The 26,128-nt window shown below is 40.4% G+C and overlaps 1 protein-coding gene across 4 annotated transcripts in view; it reads right to left on the reverse strand.

The window, feature by feature from the left end:
- Positions 1 to 26,128, reverse strand: part of ADAM12 (ADAM metallopeptidase domain 12) — a 399,327-nt gene that overhangs the window by 325,817 nt on the left and 47,382 nt on the right. For 2 of the 4 annotated variants that reach the window (XM_075215979.1, XM_075215980.1), the window contains exon 2: positions 17,717 to 17,850. In XM_075215979.1, coding sequence (XP_075072080.1) covers positions 17,717 to 17,850 — 134 coding nt within the window. Of the gene's footprint in view, positions 1 to 2,656; positions 2,919 to 11,587; positions 11,881 to 17,716; positions 17,851 to 26,128 lie in introns of those variants that run through there. The other 2 variants (XM_075215982.1, XM_075215983.1) reach the window with 2 other exon arrangements.

Genomic DNA, 26,128 nt, shown 5'->3' on the forward strand with positions numbered 1-26,128 from the left:
TAATTTATACGAACAAAAACTTTTAAAAGTAAGTAATGTATGCAATCAATAGAAATGCGGCAAGGTTTTATGAAAATGAATGTGCAACTGATTATCTGGTTTACTTTACCTGAGAAGAGACCTGGTGGAAAACTTTACAAAGTCAGTAATTAAAGCAATTGCCTTTAAAGAAATTGCTGTTTTAAATATCCCCTGCAAAGTAGCCAAATATCAGGGACTTGCAAAAAGCGCAGGTTGATACTTTTACTCCCAGCTGTGTGAACAGAAGCAGTTTTTACTATACTAACTGTAGGTACCATTCAGATAATTCTACTAGAGAGTATTACTAGCCAATGGTGCTAGAAAGTTTGTGAACTCTTTTGAAATTTCTGCATAATTGGGACTTTAAATGTTTTCAGATCTTCATCTATGTCATAAATATAGTTACAGGGAAACTAATAAATAAAATAACACACCAAAGGATATGCTTTTTCATTAATTTATTGATTTATCAAAATGACCCAATCTTTATAAAAAAATATGTGAACCTCTAGGATTATCAGTATAGTTAATAGTATAATTAAAGTTAGGAGTGTCAACCAATGGGGTGTGAGTTTGAGTAACCCTGTTCTATTTATAAGACATAAACCAGAGCCTTCACTACCAAAAACTTGTTCTCATCACACGAGATTGTGGGTTCATGCTATGCCTTAATAAAAGGACATTTCTGAGGACCTCAGATAAAGAGTTGTCACTGCTAATCAGATTAGGAAAGTTTACAAAATGATTTCTAAAGATTTTGGGCTTCACCAATCTACAGCTAGACAGATGGTGGACAAATGGAGAAAATTCAATACCGCTGTTACTCTCCCTAGGAGTTATCGCCCAGCAAGAATTACTCCAAGAGTATGGCATATAATATCACAAAGAACTCTCCACAAAGAAAAGAGCTGCCCATTTAAATTTTGCTAATGAACACCGGGATGAGCCAGAAGACTACTGAAATAATATGTGGATGCATTAGTCTATTATAGAACTTTTTGGCTTAATTAAGAAATGTTTGGAGAAAACCAAGCACAGCATTCCAACAGAAGAACCTTCAATTTCAGTGTACAATCAAGTATTTGTGTGCTACCTGAAAAAACCTGACAGTATTTAACTTATGTGCAAAATAGAAAACTAATTTGCACCCCTTGCATTGTAACATGGCTTTGTCCAGGAAACTACTTACTCAATTTTTTTTACTTAACTTTCCTTAATGAATCAGGCCCATTGTATTCAAATACTTATACTTTAATATGGCGTTGGTCCCCCTTTTACAGCGATAACAGCTTCCACTCTTCTTGGAAGGCTTTCCACAAGATGTTGAAGTGTTTCTGCAGGAATTTGTGCCCATTCATTCTGTAGAGCATTTATAAGGTCAGGCACTGATGTTGGACGAGAAGACCTGGCTAGCAATCTCTGTTCCAGTTCATCCCAAAGGTGTTCGATGGGGTTGAGGTCAGGGCTCTGTGCGGGCCAGTCAAGTTCTTCCACACCGAACTCATCAAACCAGGTCTTTGTAGTCCTTGCTTTGTGCACTGGTGCACAGTCATGTTGAAATAGAAAAGGGCCTTCCCCAAACTGTTGCCACAATGTTGAAAGCATAGCATTGTCCAAAATGACTTGGTATGCTGATGCATTAAGATTGCCCTTCACTGGAGATAATGGGCCTAGCCCAAACCTTGAAAAACAGCCCCATGCAATTATCCCTTCTACACCAAACTTCACAGTTGGCATAATGCAGTCAGGCAGGTAACATTTTCCTGTCATCCGTCAAACCCAGACTCACCCATCTGACTGCCAAACAGAGAAGCGTGATTCGTCACTCCACATAACACGTTTCCACTGCTCCACAGTCCAGTGTCTGTGTGCTTTACACCACTCCATCCGATGCTTGGCATTGGTCTTGGTGATGTGAGGCTTGCATGCAGCTGCTCGGCCATGGAAGCCAATTCCATTAAGCTCCCGCCGCACAGTTTTTGTGCTTACATTAATGCCAGTCGAAGTTCGGAACTCTTCAGCTATGGAATCAGCAGAGGATTGGGGACTTTTACGCACCATGCGCCTTAGCAGTCATGGACCCCGATCTATGATTTTACGTGGTCTTCTGCTTCGTGGCTGAGTTGCTGTTGTACCTAATCACTTCCACTTTCTAATAATATCACTTACAGTTGACTGTGGAATATCCAGCAGGGTTGAAATTTCACAAACTTCCTTTTGCAAAGGTGGCATCCTATCACAGTACCCTGCTTGAAGTCACTGAGTTCTTCAGAACGACCCATTTTGTATCACAAATGTTTGCAAACGGAGACTGCATGGCTAGGTGCTTGATGTTATACACCTCTGGCAACGGGTCTGATTGAAACACCTCAATTCAAAAATTAACAGGTGCGGCCAAATAATTTTGCCCATATAGTGCATATGCTATGTCATACCACCACTTATCTTACTGCCTTCATTGTAAAACAATCAAATTCCATTCACTTACATTTCACATATTACCACTTCTAAACTTCCACTTCGACCACTGTACACATAATATTTACACCTTTGTACTTCTTGCCTGTACTGCTACAGGCAAAGTTTGGATTGTTGAAAACAATAAGCAAATATTTTCTACCTTCCTCGCATTTACCTTTCATTCTTCATTTCATCCCTCCAAATATCTGCCAAGTCCCATCCAAATCAGCTTAATGCTCAGTAAACATCCCATTGTAAGATGAAATCTGCTTTGCTAATTTCTCATTGCATTCAGGAATAATGGATTTGATTTTAATCACAGATGGTCTTTTTCAATGTCTGCTCCGTCTGCGATAGAATCCACGGGATAGAGGCCAAATGTGGAGAGACGTCTCCTAATATCCCCCTTTTAAATGGCTCGATGTGTATCTAATGAGCTTCAAAATGACGACAAATGAGTTTATAAAAGTATATATGATTAACACATGAACTTCATTAAGAGAAAAACAAAACAAAAAAGGCTAATTATAAACATTTTGTAACCACCATTAATATTTAAACACATGATTTAAAAGTACAAATATGGCTACTTTAACTAGCATCCAAACTGTTACCACAGTCATGCAGCTGTACCCAATTATCTAAATTGCAACAGTCTGTGGATGCTTAAATATTTCTTGTTTGCATCGGCCATAATGTGTGCATCCAAAATTAAAGGGCTCTTCACCCATTTTTTTTCTAAATACTTCTGATGTTTTGTATGCAAGGAACTATTAAAAATGCAATTACTTTAGTGAGCATATGTCCAACTATTTGGTTTTAGCACAAGCAAAAATATACTTGTCACATAGCTGTTTTTGTGCTGAACAGGAAAATGCAATTAATTCACTGTGGCCCTGTTTATAGTTGTGATGTCGCTAGTTGCTAGGGAATCGATATGTTGCACGTTTTATTGGAATGGGCTGAGACCACAAAATGTCTCTACTGGTTTTATTGGTTGAACTTTGTGTCCCTCTTTAGAACATTTAACTTCACACTACATAAAGTTAAGTGAACAGGGCATGTTGGCATTTAAGATTTGAATATATCCATCATATCATAGCATAAACACAGTAGCAGGCTCGGGCTGGCAAATTTCAGCCCGGGGGGCGCACAGTCAGCGTTTCACATGACACGCGATGCGGCCGCGTCGTTGAACCCATGTTGAACAAACACCAATCTATGCAGACCACTTTCAACAATTTGCTACAAACACTCTACCGCTAGAGATTTCTTACTTGCCGTGGACGTATTTGCTCAAGCCGCGTCCACTCGCTTCCTCTTGTATTAAACAAGGACCCCTAACACAGACAATATCACTGTGGGACCCAAGGGCTATCAGCTCCTCGATACCCTGGCTAAACCACAAAATCTGTTGAGTTTATTATAACTGGGAGAACAAAGTCAATACAATCAACCAGCCTTTCCAATATAATTCCTCCTAGCTGCTTCACCAATTCGCACTAACGGTTGTCGTGCGATTAGATCGCACTGCCTACCAATACTAATTATTAGCAAACCTTGCGATCTATTGGCAGCGCTTTGCGAAAACCCAGTTTTCGCATTCGGTATACCTGCCCTGTATACCGTCCTTCAGTTGGGCAATCCGCCTCGTCAGACAGCAACTGAGCACAATGAATAATAAACAGTGTATCTACGTTACAAAATCACACACTATACACCTTTTCTGCGCGGAAAATCAAAAGTTCCCAACAACAGTAATAATGTCTCAAAGGCTTTCACAAGTAATTATACTATGCACATATAATAACTATCAAGACGATTGTTTAACCACGTGGCAAATCTACCGGAAGTTCGCGTACGCACAGCAGGAAATACACATACGCTAAGCAATGCAATACAGTTAAAACGCACAATGACAGTAAAAAGAAACAGTTTTCTCTTTTGTCCCTAGGTTCTAGTTAGAGTGCCCTAGACAATGCAAAATGGACATTCGGTTTCACAACACAGAGTAAAATTCAGGTTTTGAACACATTGCGTTCTTACCCGTATATGACGTGTCTCCACCCTTTGTTGCGGAACCGAAATCCGTTGGTCTTGCGTATCATCGGCAACGAAACCTCCAAAGCTCACGAGCCCCCAAATTGTTATATGCGTATTGTCGCTAACCAATAACGATTGTCGAACCTCAATTTGTGTTTCCAACGCACAAATATTTATTCGCAATATGTAGTAAAATATGTTCAAGCGAAGTGATAATAAATACAGCCGTTACTTATCGCAGGCGCTCTGGATCCAGTGTGCAGTCATTCAATCCTGAAGTCTGGAGACAAGATGTCTGAACACTGGATGTGAAGCTGCTGCTTATATGCACACAGAAATACAGTAACACAATGAAGATGGTATAGCTTGCTTCTATTGGTCCAGGTTTCAGGAAGGTCTAAGGGGTTGTCAATCATTGGCTAGTTCATCCTAAGGAATCCAAAGGAGTGGGTCATCTCTCCAGGGGGTATGCTCGACTCTTCCCGCCAAGATTCCTTAGTCCTAAGTAGTCCATAATTCCCTATCATTCATAACTTGCGTATGCACTCTGCGATTCCTTCGCAGAGTGAACCAAACAGTGTCAAATGTAAAGAGGTTTATTATGATACCACATGATATGATTCCTTCAACCTGTTCCATATATTTCACTAATATGCATGTAACTTTAATATAAACACATAAATACTACTATATTTCGACATAACTGACTATGTGTTGCAACCACCATTAATGTGTACTATGTTACAAGTATGTGTGTTTATGCGAATGTATGGTAAAAGACCAAATACTGTTGCTGCCACGTGTAGTAGCTGCGTACGCCCTTTCACGCCGTAGCGTGCCCTTGTACGCCGTAGAGTACCGTACGCATCTTTTCAGACAAAGACAACCAAGTTTGCTCGATTTTAATTGAAATGACTTTATCCAATTTGCTGACTTTGACAGTAGAGATCATGATATAGAGTGACCACTCCGACTGTGAGGCTTCCAACAGGTGACATCAATGAGAACTATTGAACATTGTGGTGTGCAGGAGAAATAGATGTAATGAAAGTGATGCTTTAGTCCATCAGAGAGGTGGTCTGGAACTATCCAATATGCCTGGTAGTAAGGGGACTGTTAGAGAACAAGGCAGAAGTTCTCCAAATGTAGTTGTTAAAGAGAGTGCACCTACACCCCCTACGCCTTCTCGCAGACTGACAAAGGGTTACACTTACACTTGACAAATAAAATCCAAAGGAATTTATTTACCACCAATATCTCACCAATGACTATGATCCAAAAATCATAGATGTCAAAAGTCATGCCCAATATGAAAAATACACTGTGCAAAAATATGGAAATGACCCTGTTAATCTACCATTGGAATTTATTGAAAAACATATTAAGGTTTGAATACAGGGATCAAATATTTTGCCAAGGAAATGTACAAAAGACATCACAGAAAATAAAGCGATCTACTTAATAGTAGCGGGAAACAATGCAATTAGGTGTTTTCACCTACTGAGCAGGAAAGAAGCCTTAATTACGTACTGTAGAACAAATACTCATCCACTATCAATAAAAAACACGTAAAATATTATGTTAATGACTGGTGACGTTTATAACCAACCATTGCATGCCCCTCTAATTGTTCATCAACATGAATTGTAGACGAGTAGTACGAAGATGATGAACGAATCAAGTCTTCAAAGTTAGTACAGTGATGAATTAGTTTTATGGTGGAAAAACTATTAGGAATATTTTAGATAATTCATCAAAGTGTTCTGGACTTCAGAATAAAAAGTGTTGCGGGGGGGGGGGGGGGACCCCTCTGTGCTAGATATATCAATCAGGAAAAGTAATTGGCGTCAGGGGAGTTGCTTTTGTCAATAAATCGGGCTGAATTCTTGTGACCTAATTTTACTGTCCAGAGAATGTGATAAATGAGTTCAAGCACCTCAGACTTACAGTGTGGATCATTAGTTAATGCTTCCTGACAGCATGGGGCCTAACCAAATAATTGCCAAGCGTCACACTTTGGTGACAGTTTCCATTGGGGTTGGTTATTTTAGAAAACTGAGTTCTTAGAAGTACCACCAGGTTATTTTTTTCCGGATCAAAAGTAACATAATTAAAACTGAATACAAAGGTACCTTGGTAAACCTATTGTGACAGATACATGGAGATGAGGGGTTTAAAGGTACCTCCAATAAACCCAGACATGGATACTTTTTATGTCAACTCAATGTCATGAGCAAGCTTATTAATAGTCTTCTGATAAAAGTGACTTAATAAAAGTGCAAAAAAAGTATCACATGCAGAACAACAGCCTGCTATTAAGTATGACTGTTTCTTTAAACAGGATATCCCCAGTATAACGCTGTATATCATTGATATACCCAGAATAATGCTGTTACCCCTGAGGCCTGTAGACCTCACCTCTGAACCGAGTCATGGGTACCAGTGTACCACACTTAGTAGCGAGGTATGGTCAAGTCCACATAGGGTAGGATATACTTATTAATGCTTTACCATGTATGTAGACGATGTAAGCTTTCACAAGCAGGGCCCTCTTTCCTTGTGTTCTCCTTCTAATATTCCATCACCCTCTGTACCTCTTGGCCTGCTTCCCTAGCCCTGTTTTCTTGAGCTTAGACCTACTTCCCGCTGGATACTACCATCACTATCATTCACTGTCCCACAAATAATTTGATTTGCGTTACCTGTATTTTTTATTCATTTCGTAAGTCTTGTCTTTGTATTTTGTTATGTCTTATGGATCACTGCTTTCTGTATATGTTATGTACAGCACTGCGGACCCTTTGTGGCGCCTTATAAATAAAATATAATAAATAATAATAATAATAAGTGAACAATTAGAAGGTCCATGCTGTAGATTAGGCCTGTCCAACCTGCGGCCCTCCAGGTATTGTGAAACTACAAGTCCCAGCATGCCTTTTCAGCTATCAACTGGTTGTCTACCAGCAAAGCATACTGGGGCTTGTAGTTTCACATCACCTGGAGGGCTGCAGGTTGGACAGACATGCTGTAGATTATGATCTTGAACCACTGAATTTGAAACAGTTTGAAGGTCAGAAAGTCACCGCTTCCTTTGGTAGGACAAGACAGTACCTTCTTCTCTGCTAATCTAAGCAAGATCCTGGCTTCTAACTGAGGTTTATGTTTTACCAATCAAGGTATGTGAGCCGTGGTTTTTTTATCTTATCCATGCTCAACTGGACTTGTAAATGCAAAGTTTAATTCAAGGGCATTTAAGCTAGTCAACAAAATAAAGGAAACACCTGGGTAAATGAGGGATACCAGGCATATTGAAAGCAAGGTATGGCTTTTGTGTTATTTAAGCAAGTAACATCCCAACATGTTCATGATCATTTATAAATATGTTACACTGCCCTGGTTGCTTATAATTATGGCTAGTGTGGCTGCAAGAGGAGACCTCTGTGACTTTGAAAGAGAGGTGATTGTTGGGGAACATTTAGCAGGAGCTTCGGTGACCAAGACAACTCAACTTGTTTCTCGAGTAATAGTGCCCAAGGTGATGTCAGCAGGGAAATCTGCAAAAAAAATCACCACAAGCCAAGGACTTCAGTGGGCATAAGCACGTTATATAGGTTTAAGTGCTAGGCAAAACAGGGGGGGGGGGGGCAGTTGCAGATCAATTGACTGTAATTTTCAAGCATTAGCAGCAAGTTTCATTAAAAACGGTCCGACAGGAAATCCACATAACAGGATATCATAGTGTGGTTGCATAAACCACTCATAACTCCTGGCAATGAACGTGTGCGAGTCCAGTGGTGCAAAGAGCGAAGGAAGTTTATATGGTCAGATAAATCTTCATTCTTCACCATGTTTGACAAATGGATGAGAACATGTTTGATACCTGTCTAAAGAACGTTACAGCCCTAAGTACTTGTTTCCAACAGTGAAGGGTTCTGGGCATTTTCCTGGCATGGTTTGGGTGATGTAAAATGCTTTGCTTTGTACTCTCAGGTCCACCATTAGGGGGGCAGTATGGTGGGTACAGTTATAATGGACCTGGACTTACTAAGGGGCCTGCCAGTGCCGATGATACCACAGACAGCGAATCAGATGCAGTTTGGGGCCAGGGTCATTGGAAGAAGAGGGCCCCGAGACAGATGGAAAGGAGTCACCAGCCTGAGATGCACTGATACCTGATGCAGAACATGGTCCAGGTTCCACGGTTCCACTGCTGCCCAGGTGCCAACACAGAATTTCCCGGGGGGCTAAAAAATTAGATTTTTGTAAAAGCAAAACAAAAGCCAATCTGCTCACCAGATTGTCCCTCACATACCCACTCTGCCCGTCAGATTTTTTTTCCCCTCGACATGCGCCCTACCCACTAGCCTTCTTCTCATGAACCCCTCCTGCCCGCTAGCTTTTCTCATACATGCCCCCCCTCCTTGCCCCCTTCTCTCGCATGTTCCCTGTCTACCAGCTTTTCACTCACATGTCCCCCTGCCTACCAGTTTTTCCCTCTTGCCCCCCTGCCAACGTGCTTCCCACACATGCCCACCAGATTTTCTCTCACTTGTCCCTCTCCCCTTCCCACCAGCTTTTCTCTCACATACCCCTCTTAACTGGTGTGCCACACATCACCCCTTCTTCTTTCCAGTTCAACTTGCTCACACATGCAAGCCACATCCCTGTGCCAGGGGACACAGGAGTCGAGGAGGGGGTCCCGTGACTGTTTCAATTGTACTAGGCCCCATGATTACAGATGGTAATACCATCTCAGGGTTGCATTACCAAATGTAACTGAAATCCCAAATCTTGTCGCCATCATGACCAAGAAAGTTTTGTGGGGTTTATGTTATTATTTATATAAGTATAGGGAGAGCAATAATCATTCTTTTCAATATTTTTTGCACGATAAGTGAAATTATCATCACCTAAATCTACTTGCTACATTTTGAGTGCCGAAAACATTCAGGGATTTTTAGTTTTGTGTCAACTTTCCTGTTTGCAAAACTCTTTAAAACTTTTAAACATGAGGTTAGGGGGGCAGTCAATTCTATTGAATTGTGTGAAACATCAGGCGTGATAAGTAGAACATTGCACAAATTGTGATGGGCATTGATGTCTCAATTAACATGGCTATGCTTTCAAAACCACTCTTCTATTTCTCCATTACTGCAAATAAGTCTGAAAATAGACATTCAGAGAATTATTGCATTACATATTTTACTATTTTTTTTAAACACACTGAAGGCCACATTTTTCTTTACCTGTCGTTAGAAACCATCAGCTGTATCAGTGCCGTCTTAATAGCATTACTGGCCCCTGGGAAAAGCAGTGCACTGGGGTCTCACCTACACCACCACTCACAAGAATAGATATGTAAATGATCGATAAAATTAAGCTTATATTTATTGGCACCTCCAACAAAATCAGTGTTTAAACATTAAAAAACATCCTGTACAGGAAAGATTAAACCACACAAATGTTTGGACAATATAACATGAGCCTTGAAGTTGAAAAGCAAGAAATTCAACATATAAATGGTACTTTGTTGGATAATCATACAGACGGAGATGGCACAGCACGAAATTACAATGAATTATGTATTATTAATCAACTGTTCAACACAAACATCCTGCTCAGTAATGTCACTGAATCCTTGCAAGTTGATGAGCTGCAAACTGGTTCAGCCACCCAAAAATGGATACCTCCATTGTGTGTAGGTGACCGGTCCATTTTAAACCTAAGGGAGCCTATTTACTATCAAGCGGCGATAGGGCTGGTTTTCTATCGCCACTTATCGCGGTAATAGTAAACCTGCTATTGCAGCAATTACTAAGACAGTGTTGCTGGGTCAGCGGAGTGATACTCGGCTCCCTGGTGAGACTGGCTGGCAGCGGTAATAATACTCTTAAGTCCCGGATGTCCCTGTGCATGCGCACCCTAGCTTTGACGGATCACACGTGTGCAGTGGAACTGGAAGCCCAAGTCAAGGCTTCCAGTTCCTCTAGTAAAGATAAGGAAGAAAAAAAATAATAATAATAATAAATATATATATATATATATATATATATATATATATATATATATATATATATATATTTACACACACACACACACGTTAACCCATGCATGATACTCATGCATTCTAGTCAAATCAAGCTACTGTAAAATTACCTCACGAAAATGAGTTTGACCCCTCAACTCGTAAATTTAGCCTTTACTACCCCTCCCACGGGGGGAAGGGGGGATGATGGAAGTTAACTGACTTCACTATTCTAATTTTTTTTGTCAAATAATGTCAGTATACCAAATTTCAGGTCAATTGGATGAGCCCTTTCTGAGAAAATAGTTTTTTCCACACACACTAACACACGCCACTAGGCTTTTACTTATATATATTAGATAATGCTAAGAATTTAGTAGGTCAGTGTATAACTTCGCCCAGCAGGTGGCGCTGCAGCTTGTTTTTCCTTTTTTTCACACATACACAGACTAACACACACCACTAGGCTTATATATATTAGAGAGATATATATATATATATATATATATATATATATATATATATATATATAGTGAGAAAGTACAGCATTCACAGGAATCCGACACAGGTATGCTGAACCATTTAACTGTTTATTGGCAGTTGTCAGGATGGTAAAACAGTTCCAACGCTGGTTCAGCAATCATATCAGAGACAGTACACAAAAATCCCCACCACCTACATCTGGTTAGACATTACTTCCCTGTCTGCAAGCCGGCCACTTACTGGCATCGGTGGTCCCATCCACACATACAGACAGTGTCTTTATCCTCCAATACAAACAAATCACACCCATGTGGTACATCTGCATATGTGTGTGTGTGTGTGTGTGTGTGTGTGTGTGCTAAGAGAGGAAACTATGGAAAACTTAACCCTGTTGCTGCAGACTAACTGTGTTCTTACCTGTTCCCTTATAGGGGAACTGTGGAAAACATCCCTCTTTGCCTAGATAGATAGATCAGGTTAGATTGTTCTATATCCCCCAGAACCAGTTACTGTCTATTGTGCAAATCTAGTGTTCTCTGGTTATTTCCAACTTACCTGTGTGTAGTAAATAAATATACACCGCCTATACTGCTGGCTTCTCTATTGCCACGATGCCTTAAACCTACTCATGTAAACCTTTAACCTTCATTCTTCTGCCAAGACTCTTGAGCCTTTCTGTGTCTCCTCTCTTCCTCGTGCTGTATACAAAGCAGTAGCCAATTTTTTTTTTTAAGGTTATCAGCAGTTTTGAGCAGCGTGCCAGCTATTTCTGCTTCAAAGATCAGTTTTGTAATTTGCGTAAAGCTTAATAGCTCTTCGACTTTAATAAATCATGGGCAAGAGCTCATTCTTTCATACTTTACAGGACATGATTATGTCAGGCAAACAGTTATGTCCTTCTGTCCCCTATTGGGGAATTCTTATTAGCCAAGCATCCTCGGGTCATTATATCTGACAAGAGAGCCACAGCTCCGCTCGACTATTTTATGTGTCTGTTTGAAGGTTCTAAGCATTCAGCCTGTGACAATAAGTCCTGTGGGTCAATCTCTGCAACCGTCTGATCACAAGATATAATATTTTCCAGCGGTTTCTTTGTAAACAGGATGCATAGGGGAATTCAATCCATGTCAATCTCTTTGCGGCATCGCAGAGAAACAGCCACGTCACTGCATGTCGAGGTCTTGCAGGCATAATGGAATATGACAGTTTTAATGAGTATTTTACTTTATAATCTAAAGTCATTGCATACGGCTGATCGCACTGGTTACTGTTTTTCTCTCAGGAATAAGGTGATAGAAATTAATAACATTTTGTGCTTTGGATTACTTTAAAAAAACAAAACAAAAAAAAAAAAACAAGCTTAACTGCCATTTAAAAGAAAAAAAAAAAAAAAAAAGTCTCCAGGGGGTAGATTTATCAAACCTTCTAAAAATGTAGGTGTTGCTCATAGCAACCAGTCTAGAATGGACTAGATAACTGGTAGCTAGAATTTGATTGGTTGCTAAGGACACCTCTACTTTTTCGTTTTCGAGGGTTTGATAAATCTACCCCCAAGACATAAAATATGTAACATCTACTGGCACAGTGGCCATAGTATTCCCAGACAGGTGGTCCTTGATTTCTTTCTGAACAGGCCACATAGCACAAAACGGGTAAACTGACTTGCCTGGCCCTTTGTTTTGCTCCTGGGGAGGGTATATACAGTGTTGGGGTACAAATGCAAATGAACACAAATAAATGTAATTACTTGTAGAACTAGTAGATTCTAGCGATTTTCTCTTATTGATAAATAGACTACTATTGGGCACAAGGCACTCTGTAAAACTTTTTTTTACAAACAAGACAGATCCTCTTGACCCCTGATGAGAACAGCAGTATCCGTAACAAAATAAATATATATAATGACATAATCTAAAACAGTGACAACTGGTTATGGAACAGTATCATAGATATTTAATATCAATTTCCAAAACAACATCACTGATAGAAACCTTATATATAAATACAGAATTAAAAATTGGTTAGGACAAATGGGTGTGGCATTAAGCAAAATGGATTCCTTTCATATAGCGGACTTTCAAAAAGTCAATCAGTTCTTTATAGATCTTTGATGGTAGTCAAATACTTGGAATATTCGACTACCAATAGAATTGGTTCACTCATAAAGACCTCAAATGAATTTATAGAAATAGTCTCTTACAAAAATCCTCATTCTTTCATATATCTAAATAGTAGATCCACAATGTCCATATATTTGAGTATTAAACGTACGATTTGGTCATAGGCAAATCGAGGGGGGGGGGGTTTCCTAGTGCCTGGAAACCCCCCCCCCCCCAGCCTGGGGTACTGTATGCTTGAGGTGGCTGGACCCTGCCCCAAGACCAGCCACTTTGCAGCTTGTGAGCTTGTGTGCAGATCGTTTCTGTCTGCACTGTTCACAGACATCTCCCCCCAACAAGTATTGAAAGCAGCAAGAACAGGTAGGAGAGAGCAGGACAGTCTGTCACCTGTTCTGACACACTCTGTCAGGACTTTGTCCTGATTGCAGGGACAGTTGGGAGGTATGTCCCGTTTCACACGGCTCTGCTCGAAAAGGGAGAGCTGTGTGCCCCTAACAGTAGTGCAGGCAGCATTGCCCGTGTATATGATGGGGATAGGAAGAGCTGGAGAGCAGCCAAGCACTGTCTAAAACTATAGCCACGCCCCGAAGCATGCTGGCCGCGCCCACTGGTGTTGTGGCATGGAAACCCCTCTCTACAAATCCTGCGTTTGCCCCTGTTGGTAGTGTCGGTGTGGCCTGCCAGCACCTGCCGATATGGCTGATTTTGAAGTAACCATGTTGAATGCACCACTGAGTGACAGGCATGTATGACACTTCTTGATTTGTAATGAAATGTCTCATACAAAGAAGAGAATTGTATTTTTTCTTTTTCTCGGAAACACTTGGAAGCCTTAATTACAGAACAGCCTGCTCTATATAATAAAATAATGGCTGCCGGATTCCTCCTAATGAACTCCATGTCACGTTTCTTCTTGTTTTATCTCTTTCCTACTCCCGCCTTCGCTGCGTAGTTACAATTGTCAGGTGTTAAAGAAACTTCGTTGTACTATTTTGCTGCTTCCAAGTGATCTTGGTCTCCTGACTTCTTACGTAATTGTGCTTTCGGCAAACTCATGTTAAGAGACATATCAACCCCCACGTCAAACCAGTACACCAGGAGGGAATTGTTTTACATATGCATGGTTAGCCTCTCCAGCTGATTGGAGGGTTAACGCTATTTCTACTACCAGAATTTAAATAGGTAGAAAAAAAAAAAAAAGATACTAAAAAAGTCTGGAGGTACACATTCCTTCCAGATTTCGCTCAGTATTTTTAGAACCCAGGGGAAACATGCTTTGTGATGACACGGAGCGCTTTAGTCCTGGAGTGATTGATTGTCTGTTGGGTAGGAACGCCACTCAGTAGGCAGCTCCAGATTAGTCTTACCAAGGCAATTTATTGACTGTCGTTCTTAGGCCTTAGAACTCTTGAGGGAAGAGAGGTTATGCTGACCCAAAAGAGCAATGCAGATAACCCAAATTGAGTAATAGGTGTAATTGTTTACAAATGTGTCCGTTTTGCGAGCTGTGTACCCATTCACTGTTAGACGGCTGTTTGTTTAGTAAGAGCCCAACAGCTATGGATTTTATTTTCACTTTTGCTTATCTTCTGTGTGGCAGAATCTGCACCTACTTCTTGTCATCGCGTATAAATAAAACTAGCTGTGAGTTAGCTAACCGCTGTACTCTACCTGCGTTTGCCATGTGCCTATTGCCCTGTCTACCCAAGAAGGTGGCAGTCACTGTGCTTACTCCCATGCATATATTACACAAGCTATATGAATATGTGTAACCTGTGCCACGTGAATTATGATGAAAATTGTCATGAACATAGAGAACTTACAGTTATAAGGGTAAACTCATCACATTATTGTGGATAATAAGGCCTAAATCATGACTGCAGTGTTTATTTGATCTATCAACTGAATCATTTGATAAATTGAGCTACTATGGTGTAAAATGTGAAGCCAGAGAGTCTGTTGTGTGTGTATTCGGTGACTCTGCACATCCCAGTGTTAGAAGATAGCAGTGTTACCTGTGGCAGTTTCAAAGGCCCCTGCGGTGAGCTATATCCTGGCCTAGGATGGAGTTTTGGCACCTGAATAAACTTTTAGGAACCACTTAACATGTTGTCTGGCTCAAGGAGACCATGCGCTGCCTTGGCTATATTTTATATAGACATTAATAATTCAGTTTTAAAATATGCCACTTAAAATCAATAAAAATAGTGATCAACACATATTCCTCAATAGCATGATGAAATACAACTCATATGTCAAATTAAGAATTCTGCCACACAGAGAAGTTGATAAATTGAGTATAAGCTCAACAGATACTGTGTACCTAGGCCTGTTTAGCATCAATAGATGGGTAAATTCATAGGGGATCTATTAATAATAAAATTGGGTTTGTGTGACACTCCACAGAAAAGTTAGGTTCCATAGTAGAATTGGGTATAAAATCAGGCAACATGCAAATGGTGATTGTGAAAAAGTGTCACAGATCACAACCCCTTGAGGTGGGGAAAAGTGTAAAGGTGTCTCTAAAAAGCCGAGACCAGTTACAACAAATCGTCAGTTTCTTGAGGATCAATCTAATTGAAGGACTGTCCATCTTTTCTGCCTACCCCCAGGCATACAGATCATTATACGTAAGTTGTGCTTTATACTTTCATTCCCTTTCTTTTTAGAACTGTTTGTAATTTTTTATTTGTATATCAAATCTTTATCGAATTGTTTTTTTACGATCTGTAAGCATTGTACCTTTTGTATATTAAATCTAACAATTTAATAATCCTGTCCTTATTGCTCTAAACAAATCCATTGCCTGTTTAGAAGAGAGATTGCTTGGCTGGAGTTTTCTTTTTAGAAACCACAGTGTGATGGGTTAACTGTTTAGCTACCAGAGCACAGAGTTTGCGCAATTGGATAATTGAGTCATAGGTTTACTGCGGGCCTTATACGTAGCTGGTAGCAGTTGGCGGAAAGGTGTGGAAGCGGGTGTCTATGTTGGGAAAAGGACCAGTAAATCCTGAGCCTGAAGAGGCGAGTGCAAGATTTGGGCTGGAATTCTGTGTGCTCCCTTACAGTAAGCTTCCAAGTTACGAGTGTGCAGAGGGCGGTTTGTGACACATACGAGCAACTGTGCTCAGTATAAGACATAATGTACCGCTACTCCACGGTAAAATAAAAAGTATATAAGTCACCAGGGACATCTGTAACTTGTACAAAAGCACAATGATACTGACCTTCGGTGGATGCGAGCTGATAACCCACTTTTTATTGGTTCAAATAGAATCATAGCCAACCATTGGCTGTCTGTGTTCTATTGACCCAACCACATGGTAAAAGCAATCTCCCAGTTCACTGTGCGTTATTCAGGTCTGTGCTCGGTCACTGTTAATCTTTACGTCACGTATGCATGCTAAGCAGTTTGTTACACCGTGATCTAAATATCTGATACACAGTACAAATCCACCCTGTGTGCGCTCTGAAAAACCTTTTTTGCCCACAATAAAGGGGTCTCATCTAAGCTTTCCCTCTCAACAGCCTGTCGAAGAATCTACATTCCTAGCTACTCCTGCAGCCCTCCTTCACCATATTTGTGACCTTAGGGAGCTCCAAAACAGGCACAATGACTCTGCTGGGTGAAACAGGTGGAGCAATGTTGGGTATAAGATGTGAATGGCAACTGTGGGTGTAACCAGTGTGGCCAGGGAAATAGGTGAGCACACTTTACTGGTTCACCTTAAGTGTATAAACAGCCCGGTGACACTAGGCCACAGCAGTAAGTGTTACCTTACCTCTTCACCAAGCCAATTTTGCACACACCTGAGGTGAACGGCGTGTATCATAATGTACATTTGACTCTACAGTTCACCACTACCATAGCCATTCATCCAGAGGTAATGGCCTAACCTTCTGTGTTCCTGCCATGCCCCCTCCAATTGGGCACTTTGGTACCTGGGGGCACCATACCATGAGATCGCTCCAGCTGCCATGGCTCTTTGCTACACCACATAGGTGACAAGTGTCCTTTAAAAAAATATACTTACGATTGGCAGGTGTTCTAATATAATAATATATAAGTGGTGGACAAAATGATGTAGATGCTACAAGCTAAGTAGACAAATCTTGAGCCATCTTGTACGCTTTTAAGAAGCCAAGTAAAAGGTGAAACTACAGCAACATGCAAATTATTATTACATTTTCAGACACTGCGGCTAAGCAGTTGTTGCAATGTGTCCAGTCTTTATCTAAAAACATTACATAACTCATAAACTATATCTGTATGTAATAGGAGGTTTTGTAGCTTAGCCATCTCCCAAATCGCTGCTGCATAGTGAGGTAACGAGTGTAAATGGAACAGACCAGGATACAATGACTATCCATAGACATCGCTAACAACTTGAGAATCAGCTCACATTGAATTATATGTTGGACATTGGATTTAGAAAGCAGACTGAATTATTTCCATCCGTTGCATTGTTAGTGCAGTCGCCAATGTTCTCCTTTCATTCGTCATTGTGTTGCTAAATGCATCTCATAGTGACATAAAAAAGTAGAATAAAAAAAGAATACTAACCTTTGCAAAGATGTTACCTATCGGCTTCCACTGTTCTCCACTCAAAAGATAAGGGACTATTATTTCATAATGTCCACAATGTTCCCTTTCTGTCGGTTTCCTAGACAATCCCAATTTACAGTCCACATTCTCTCCTAGACAAGAAGAGGGGAATAAAAAAGAAACTCATTTAAGCACGGAGCAGGCTGCAAACACAGACATTACTGTTTGGATGACTTTGCAGAGTCACTGGAAGATTAATATGTTCTAGGAAATCTTTTAATAAATCAAATCAATTAAACGTTTCCAGCGACTTTGCTTTGCGGAGGAAAACCATTTAGTATACAAAAAAAAACAATAATGCGAAAAAAAAATGGTAGAGTGTGACATCAACATTAATGATTCCAGAAATCAGGTCATGTGCATTTTTTCTTTTCAATTTTTTTCTTCTGTAAAATTGGAGTGTTTTGCTGTAGAGTAAGCTCAGGTAACCTGTGGGTCTGCGATAGTGGCAGGGACTACAAGTTCCAGGATGTCCTGACAGCCAGAGAATGTGCCAGGACTTTTAGTTCCACAATTCATAGAGAATAACTGTTGGCAAGGCATGCTGGGACTTTCTACAGCTGCTGGTGAGCCAAACATTGCCAACTGTCCGTGGGCTGGCGGGCCATGACGGGATTAGAATCCTGGAACCGTATGAGAACCACATTGTACAGCACATGGAAGTGTCTCACGGCAGGAATCCTGCTTGTCCCATCAATAACTCCTACATGCCTGCTAACTGATTTATATGCTGAATTGTATGCACCGTTCCAGTTTAGTTGGCGTACCCAGCCTTTATCATGCCTGCCTCTTTACTAGTGGTATACATTTGTTAAAAGAAATAAGCAAGACCCAGTATTGGTAAATTGGCCTTATACAAAAGCAAGCTAAAAGCTACAGATTATTTTGGGTCATTTTAAACTTTCGTATCTCATGTGATTAGTTTTTGCCACAAAACAATAAATAAATAAACAAATAATGGAGGAATGCAAACTAAGTAAGAGTTATAGGGGCATATTCAATTAGCCACGTTACTCGCAAAAGTAACGCGGCGTTAAAAGTATTACAGTTATTACGGTAATTCTAACCCGGAATTCAGCTCACAGCTCCCTGAGCTGTGAGCAGAAAGCCGGCGTTAAAAGGTACTGTAATAACTGTAATTACACGCACTATTACCGTAATAATGGTAATAGTGCGCAAGCTGCGTTACTTTTGACAGTAACGCGGCCAATTGAATATGCCCCATAGTCTTTTTTCCAGATTGGTATATGTTTTAAAATGACCAGACCCCGTGATAGCAGCCAAAATAGAGCAACTGGCCTGATATTGTAGCACGTGACCCTAAATCGATATTAAGGCCCAATAATGATCCTATTAAAGGGAAAAAATGATTAATTATTGGGCATGATGATCCTCTGTGTGTATTTACAACTATATAAATAGGCAGCATAGAAGCAATCCAGAGGCCGGACTGTTGAACCTCATTTGATTTTGTTAAATGGTCATATTGAGCGATAATTCTACAGCCTGACTCTCAGGTTGAGTAACAGCATTACACATACCGGGACAGTTCCTCCAATAAGCGACTGTCCTGGTGAAAACCAACTAACAATCTTATACTTAAAGATAGCGATAGCTTCCCTTTTCAATGGAGTCCTCTGGATTCTATCGCCTCTGAAGAAGCCTCTGTTCAACCAGTGCCGGGTCCCATTGCAGTGCTCATGTGCGTCCGTAGCCACTCAGGTCTGGTCCTCCATTCGCCGGCAGAGGTAGGATGCCGACAAAGGAGGATTTATTTAGTTTACAATGGGACCGGGCTCGCCAATAAGCCCTGGCTTCATAAGTTACAGTCGCAGGACACTTACAGAGATTCTCACGGCCGTCCACCAGCCACCAATGCTAAATACACCCCTAAAACTGTATTATATCTCCAGCGTTAAATAGGCCAGAAATATTATTATGCAAAAATGACAATTTAAGGCATAGAAGAGTGTCATAAAAAGGCAATAGCTTGGCATATATATATATATATATATATATATATATATATATATATATATATATAAAAGCCAACCATAGATTTTGTGGTACTTTAAATATTGGAGGTATAAGGTTTCCGTTCATCGGATTGCCATGTAAAACAGGTCATAGTTCCATAGTACAGCATAGCAATGTTGTGGGTCTCACAGTTTAGAATTCTGAGAGTCCTAATTACTATTAAGATTCTACTGAGCCATTGAAAAGTGAGGAATTCTTCTGTCTTATGACGGTCAGGTGTAAAAAGAGCACAAACATTTGCATTCAATGCTGCACCCAAGGCAGCTGCCTCTTCTGCCCACCTTGAGGACCATCACTGCCTCTCATGGTCCATTCGCTATTTAAAACACACACACTTTTATTTGGACTTTAGTACTCTTAAATTAATTTACAAACTTTTTATCCTTTTAAAAAAAAAAAAATCATGTCATATATAACAAAACGCACATTAAGCTACAACATCAGAGCACAAACTGTGGCAAAGAAAACCATTTCTTTATATAGTATAAAGGCTACAGAATGAAGATGATAGCTCAGCATCCGAGCCAGTGAAACGAGAAGACTTTAGATTTCTGAAGGCGAAGGACTGTGCAGGATATTGTCTATCACTATCAAGCCGTTGTCACTAATCCCTTTAATCATACTTTAATCCTTGAGGTTTTTTCCTCCCTCTGTCGCTTCCTCTTACTGTCAGGTTGTATTAGTGTACTGTAGCATCTGATAATATTTCAAGACTAGTTTGTGCCACTTGTTCGAGTTTCAGTTGTAAAAGGTCAAAGTGACCACTGGGTTGTACATAAAATGTTGGCAAAGAAAGGGAATAATTTTAAATACAGGGAGAGAAGACTTTCTCGGATGGTGATGACATTTTATTGCTTGGCTGATTAATGTTTTCAAGTAACTCCCATATGAAATATTCCTCCGTGTTCCTCTTCATCTTGTACCTTGGATTTCTGAGCAGAGATATATATTGTATTTTATCTCAGACAGTTTTAGTGATTGAACGGATTTATGCCAATGTAACATTTCCACTCTGCTCCAACTTTCCTACAGGAAAACACGGCCCTGCTTAGTGTTTCACGAGACCTGCAGTATAATATTTCTACATACATACATTAAGTTAGGATGGTTAAGGGATTATTACTACTATTCTTTACCATACTAATGAATCAAAACATGGGATCTAAAGGTTGTAAAAAGTCTCATTTGCCATCACAAGGAATTGGTATCCTACAATAATGTTACTGTCCATCCAAAATAGCATTTACGTACAGTGGCTAGTGGGTGGTTAAGACGGCATTAGAAAGAACAGTATGTATATATATATATATATATATATATATATATATATATATATATAACCCCCTGTCACTGTGTGTAGTATGAGGTGCAAAGGGTACACAATGCACCTCCTTCTCAAGCCCTGGCTAGCTGATGGGCATGGGTGTAAATGATCAGGGAGTCCCTGCACATGCAGGTGTTTCTTTGTAGTTAGTATGACACAGGGGATGTCACTTTGTGGTGCAGTGTAATAAAAGTCACAATAATTTGGGCGCCAGACCATCTCTATAACAAACTCAACTCAAACTCAACCTCTTCCTCCAGCACGATAATCATAATGGTTGCAGCAATAAAGAAAAATATATACAGCTCCTTACTCTCTCTAGCACAGTTCTTAATGAGCAATACGAATATGGTTGCAAATATATCTCATTACTCCTCCTGCACAGTTCTTAATGTTATCCAGATGTTATATAACATAAATCACGTCTTGCAGATCACCCTTCTCTGCAGGGGCACTCACATGGATGCTAACAGGCAGGCAGCTTCTCCTCCATGCAGTTCTGACACACGCTGTGTACCTCTCAACTGCAGCTCACTCCTCCTCTGCGGGGATGTCTCCTGTAGGCTCTGACATGTCACTCTGTGTAGTCCCAGCCTCAGGATCTGACAATACAACTACCATGCCTCTTGTAGCCACCCTCCTCCAGGGCCTCTTCCATGCAAAGTGTCCCCCTCTCTCTTGGGTTCTCTATCGTGACATGGAGTTCTCCCCCTCATCCAGGGCACACATTCCTTGCCCTTTGCACAGTCACCGCGCTCAGACTTCCAGGCAATGCTGGGGGATCCTGGAACTTCCACCCCACTCTCCCAGGTCCCCAGCTACATCTCTCCTCTCCTGTGTCTCCTCTCTATCTACTCCTGTGTCTCTCTTCTCTATCCCCCCTTAATGACAGCCCCTCCTTCCTTTCACTCAGTCTCACAGGCTGGACTGGGTTATCACCATGGTAACCAGTTTATGTAACTTTTTATAAACTTCTAGCTTACCCTCTAGGTGACCCCTCCTGTACTCACTGAAGTGCAGGGTTTTACTAGAACACCACTAGGGGGATGATATATATATATATATATATATATATATATATATATATATATATATATACATACATACACACACACACCTACATCTGGCTAGACATAACTTCCCTCTCTGCAAGCCGGCCACTTACTGGCATCGGTGGTCCCACCCACACATACAGATGGTGTCTTTATCCTCTACCCCAGCACTACAACAAATCACTGATTACATCCACGTGGAACACCTGTGTGTGTGCGCGTGTGTGTGTGTGTGTGTGTGTGTGTGTGTGTGTGTGTGTGTGTGTGTGTGTGTGTGTGTGCTAAAAGAGGAACCTAGGGAAAACTCAACCCTGTCTGCAGCCTGCTGCTGCAGACTAACTGTGTACTTACCTGTTCTCTTAGGGGAACTGTGACAAATATCCCTTTTTGCCGCAATAAATATACACACACACACACACACACACACACACACACACACACCCCAACTCAGTTCCCTGTTATGTACAGACTATCTGCTTGTGTACTGACCCAGTTTGGTTTAGTGCGGACTCTACCTGCTTGTGGATCAATTTAGTCTTACTACTGACTTCTCCCTAGTAGAACATCTGCTACCAATCTACATTCTACACAGCTACAACATCATCTGCAACATATGCTACAATCTGCACAGCTAACACACCAGTATTATGACAAAGTGTTCCATTACACTAGGACCACATGAGTGGAAAGGTTTTCACTACAGGGTCTGACTTTCTATTACCCTTACCCACAGACCAGGGCTGCTGAAAGACTCCTTGGTCTGGTAGTCTTTAAGAATGTATTGGAGTAAGTAAAAAGAAAGGCAAGGACCAAGGACAGTGACATCCACTTACTAATAGTACGTTAATATAAATATAGGAAGTACATCCTGGAGTTTTCTACATTTTACTATCTAGCCATTGCATAACACTAAAGAGTGAAATTGTTTAGAAAACAAATGTTTTAGACATTACAGCAAAGTTAATTTGTAGAGTGACCCGTTTGAAAAGCAAACATAAAACTTATTACACTGTCACCATTCCTAAGACAGCATCTAAAGTTTATTAGTGACACTTTATTTCATTAGTTTTCAGAGTAATTAATGGTTGCTCTACCAGATAAAACATCTGGCATGTTTAAAACTTTTTAAGATTAAATTATGCAACATTAACACGATGCCCCTGAACATCTGTGAAAAGCGGCAATGTAGCTTCAGCTGGCAGGACCGATTTTTCCTTTCCTTAGTACAATAGAGGAGAGGGCACACACTCCCGAATCTGAAAAATGAGTTCAGCCTGAATATAAGGCTACATATCTGTCAACCAAGTAGAGGTTGTGCACTGCAAGTAAGATTTTGAAATAAAGATTATAAATTGCAGCACTGGTATATTATACAATGTTGAAATTATGTTCTGCCCCACTCATGTAGCACTTAGGTGGGGGGGGGGGGGAGAGCAGTGAGGGGTGCAGCTGCAATTTAAAGATTAGTAGAATTCCATTTGTCCAAGTTGATCCACTTCCTTTCTCTGCTCTGGTCTATACTGGATGGGACTGAGCAGATTAATTCCTGTTCTGTAAACCTCAGTGTGAGCCGGCTTCTGGCTTCAGAACTTTGAGGGTAGGGCGTCATCAACATCATCAACATTTCTTTATATAGCACCAGCAAATTCTGTATCGCTTTACATTTGGGGACAAATACAGTAATATACAATACTGGCTAACACAAACAGAGGTAAGAAGGAAGGCCTTTGATTATTTTCTCCTCTTATTTTAATGTTATTTTCATTGTTTTTTTAAATAATCCAAAACACAAAGGGGTCAAGTTGCCCTCACACATAGGTAGGCGCCACCTCACCTGCACTCATTTCCCCACCCATTTACTAATGAGCTTGAAAATGATCTCATCAATTTTAATCATTGAAGCTTTGTGTGCCCCACATGCTGCGGCAAAGCAGCGCGTGTAGTCAGCATAAAGGAAAAAGAAAATAGGGAGATAGGTATATATCTATAATCAATGGTAAGAAACATAAACAAAGCAGATAATTTGCATCTCAGTTCATCGAACCGCTACATGGGAGAGAGGCATAATAGAGGGATTGTCCAAAACAGATTTCACACAGGCAAAATGCAACTGTACAAAAGAACCATATGCTCAATAGACGACAAACCTTTGCATATTTTGTATATAAATGTCTAGGGTAATTTTTAACAAATACTGTGAGGATACCAGGACGTTAGGGTAGGAATCCAGAGAGACGTCCTGATATCCAGAGGCACAGGGTCACACAGTCAAAGAGAGAAGACGGATGGAGCAAATGTCAGTCAGTCAGGCAGACAGACAGGATACTACAGAGGTACCAAGATCACAGGACATGGAGTAGGATAGCGGGTGAGAGACAGGACTAAGGAAATAAAGAGACACCAAGCGAAAGAAATCCTAGAACACCCCATACTTGCCCCCCTGCATGCTCTTTCAAAGTTTCCAATTTTCCCATGGTGGAATCCCACCCTGCAGAGGTGGTCTTAAACCAGTACGGTTCAGGATTGTCTGGAATAGAAAAATTGAGTTTATGGTGGGCAGGGATTACGATGCTCCTTGCATGAGGTTCCCCCTTGCTGGGCTGATGACTCCAAGTCTAGTAGAGTCCAGGGTAGCACAATAGTGGGCAACACCAGATAATGAGTGTTCTAATCCCTGTTGATAAAGAGCAACTCCTTGCTTTAACCCCTTACAAATGTTTGTGATGTTGAAGGGGCTGAAGGAGGTGCTCACTTCCTGTGTATGTTATGAGAGGGGGATTGAGACCAGGAAATAGGGAATTCACCCTTTTGTAGTTCCACAGCATTGCAATGTAATCCACCAGACTCCTGACAACCAAGGTGGCACTTGTCCAGATAAAGTCCATTTGGATACAGTTCTTGAATATTCAGAACCCCAAACAATAATAAACATTTGTAATCCTCAAGGGAACATATGTATATCCAGGAGATTGAGATAAGATGACGGAAGGCAGCAGGATGGGATCTTTCCTGTAGTCCGTGCTGTCACAAATACCAAGAGAGGAAAAGCAATTGCAATACGCTGGGGATTGAATAATAAACCATCAGTACTCTAGATTCGTATATAGGTACTGGGAAAAATGTCTAAAATAAATAAGGTTGAAGAATTATTTCTGTAAGTTGTTCATATATAATTACATCACAAATCGGGAACTGCAACCAGCATGCAGATCAATAACAAAAAACAAACAAACCCCAAAATGGATATTAAGAATTCAAGTAGTTATCTACCAATAACCAAGGATCACTTAATCCATTGCAATATTCAGGTATTAGAACAAATGGACACGTAATTGCACGCTATATATTGTACATGTAAGGTGTAGCTAGCACTTTGTAGTTTTCTGAATGACTGTATCCCTGTTTGAGTTGGACACTCAAGCTTTAAATCAGTTCCTGAGTATTTTGAACGCCTATGAGAAGGTTAGAGCGCAGGTAACGTTACCTTATCATATTAAGAAATTACAGCAAGACAAGTGATCCAGTTATCCGCTCCATAAATTATATACAGAATAGTTACTTCAAAATACAGAGTTTATAAATACAAAAAGTTGGTACAATGCACAGGAAGGTTGGCAACTTTCACCCATTTAGGGAACTGTGCGATAACTGCAGTATTCATTCATTTCTTTTTATGACATTACGTATTTGAATGTTTACTGTGCATTTTGGTGTCTTAGCATGGGGATGGTGGCATTTGCAAACAAACACACACAAACATTACTTGCACAAAGGAAAAATCAGAGTAGAGTCTGTAGGTATTACTAGTATTGCAAAATACACGCGGGGATGGATTTGAATTTTAAGCTTTTCCAGGAGATTTCACTAGTGTAATAAAGTTTATATGCCCAAGAAATGCGTCAAGTGGTTACACAGGATTAAATTTTGTCAGGCTAGACTTTTCGAGCACACAAATAT

The sequence above is a fragment of the Mixophyes fleayi genome, chromosome 6 (assembly GCF_038048845.1).
Source record: "Mixophyes fleayi isolate aMixFle1 chromosome 6, aMixFle1.hap1, whole genome shotgun sequence".
NCBI classification, from domain to species: Eukaryota; Metazoa; Chordata; class Amphibia; order Anura; family Limnodynastidae; genus Mixophyes; species Mixophyes fleayi.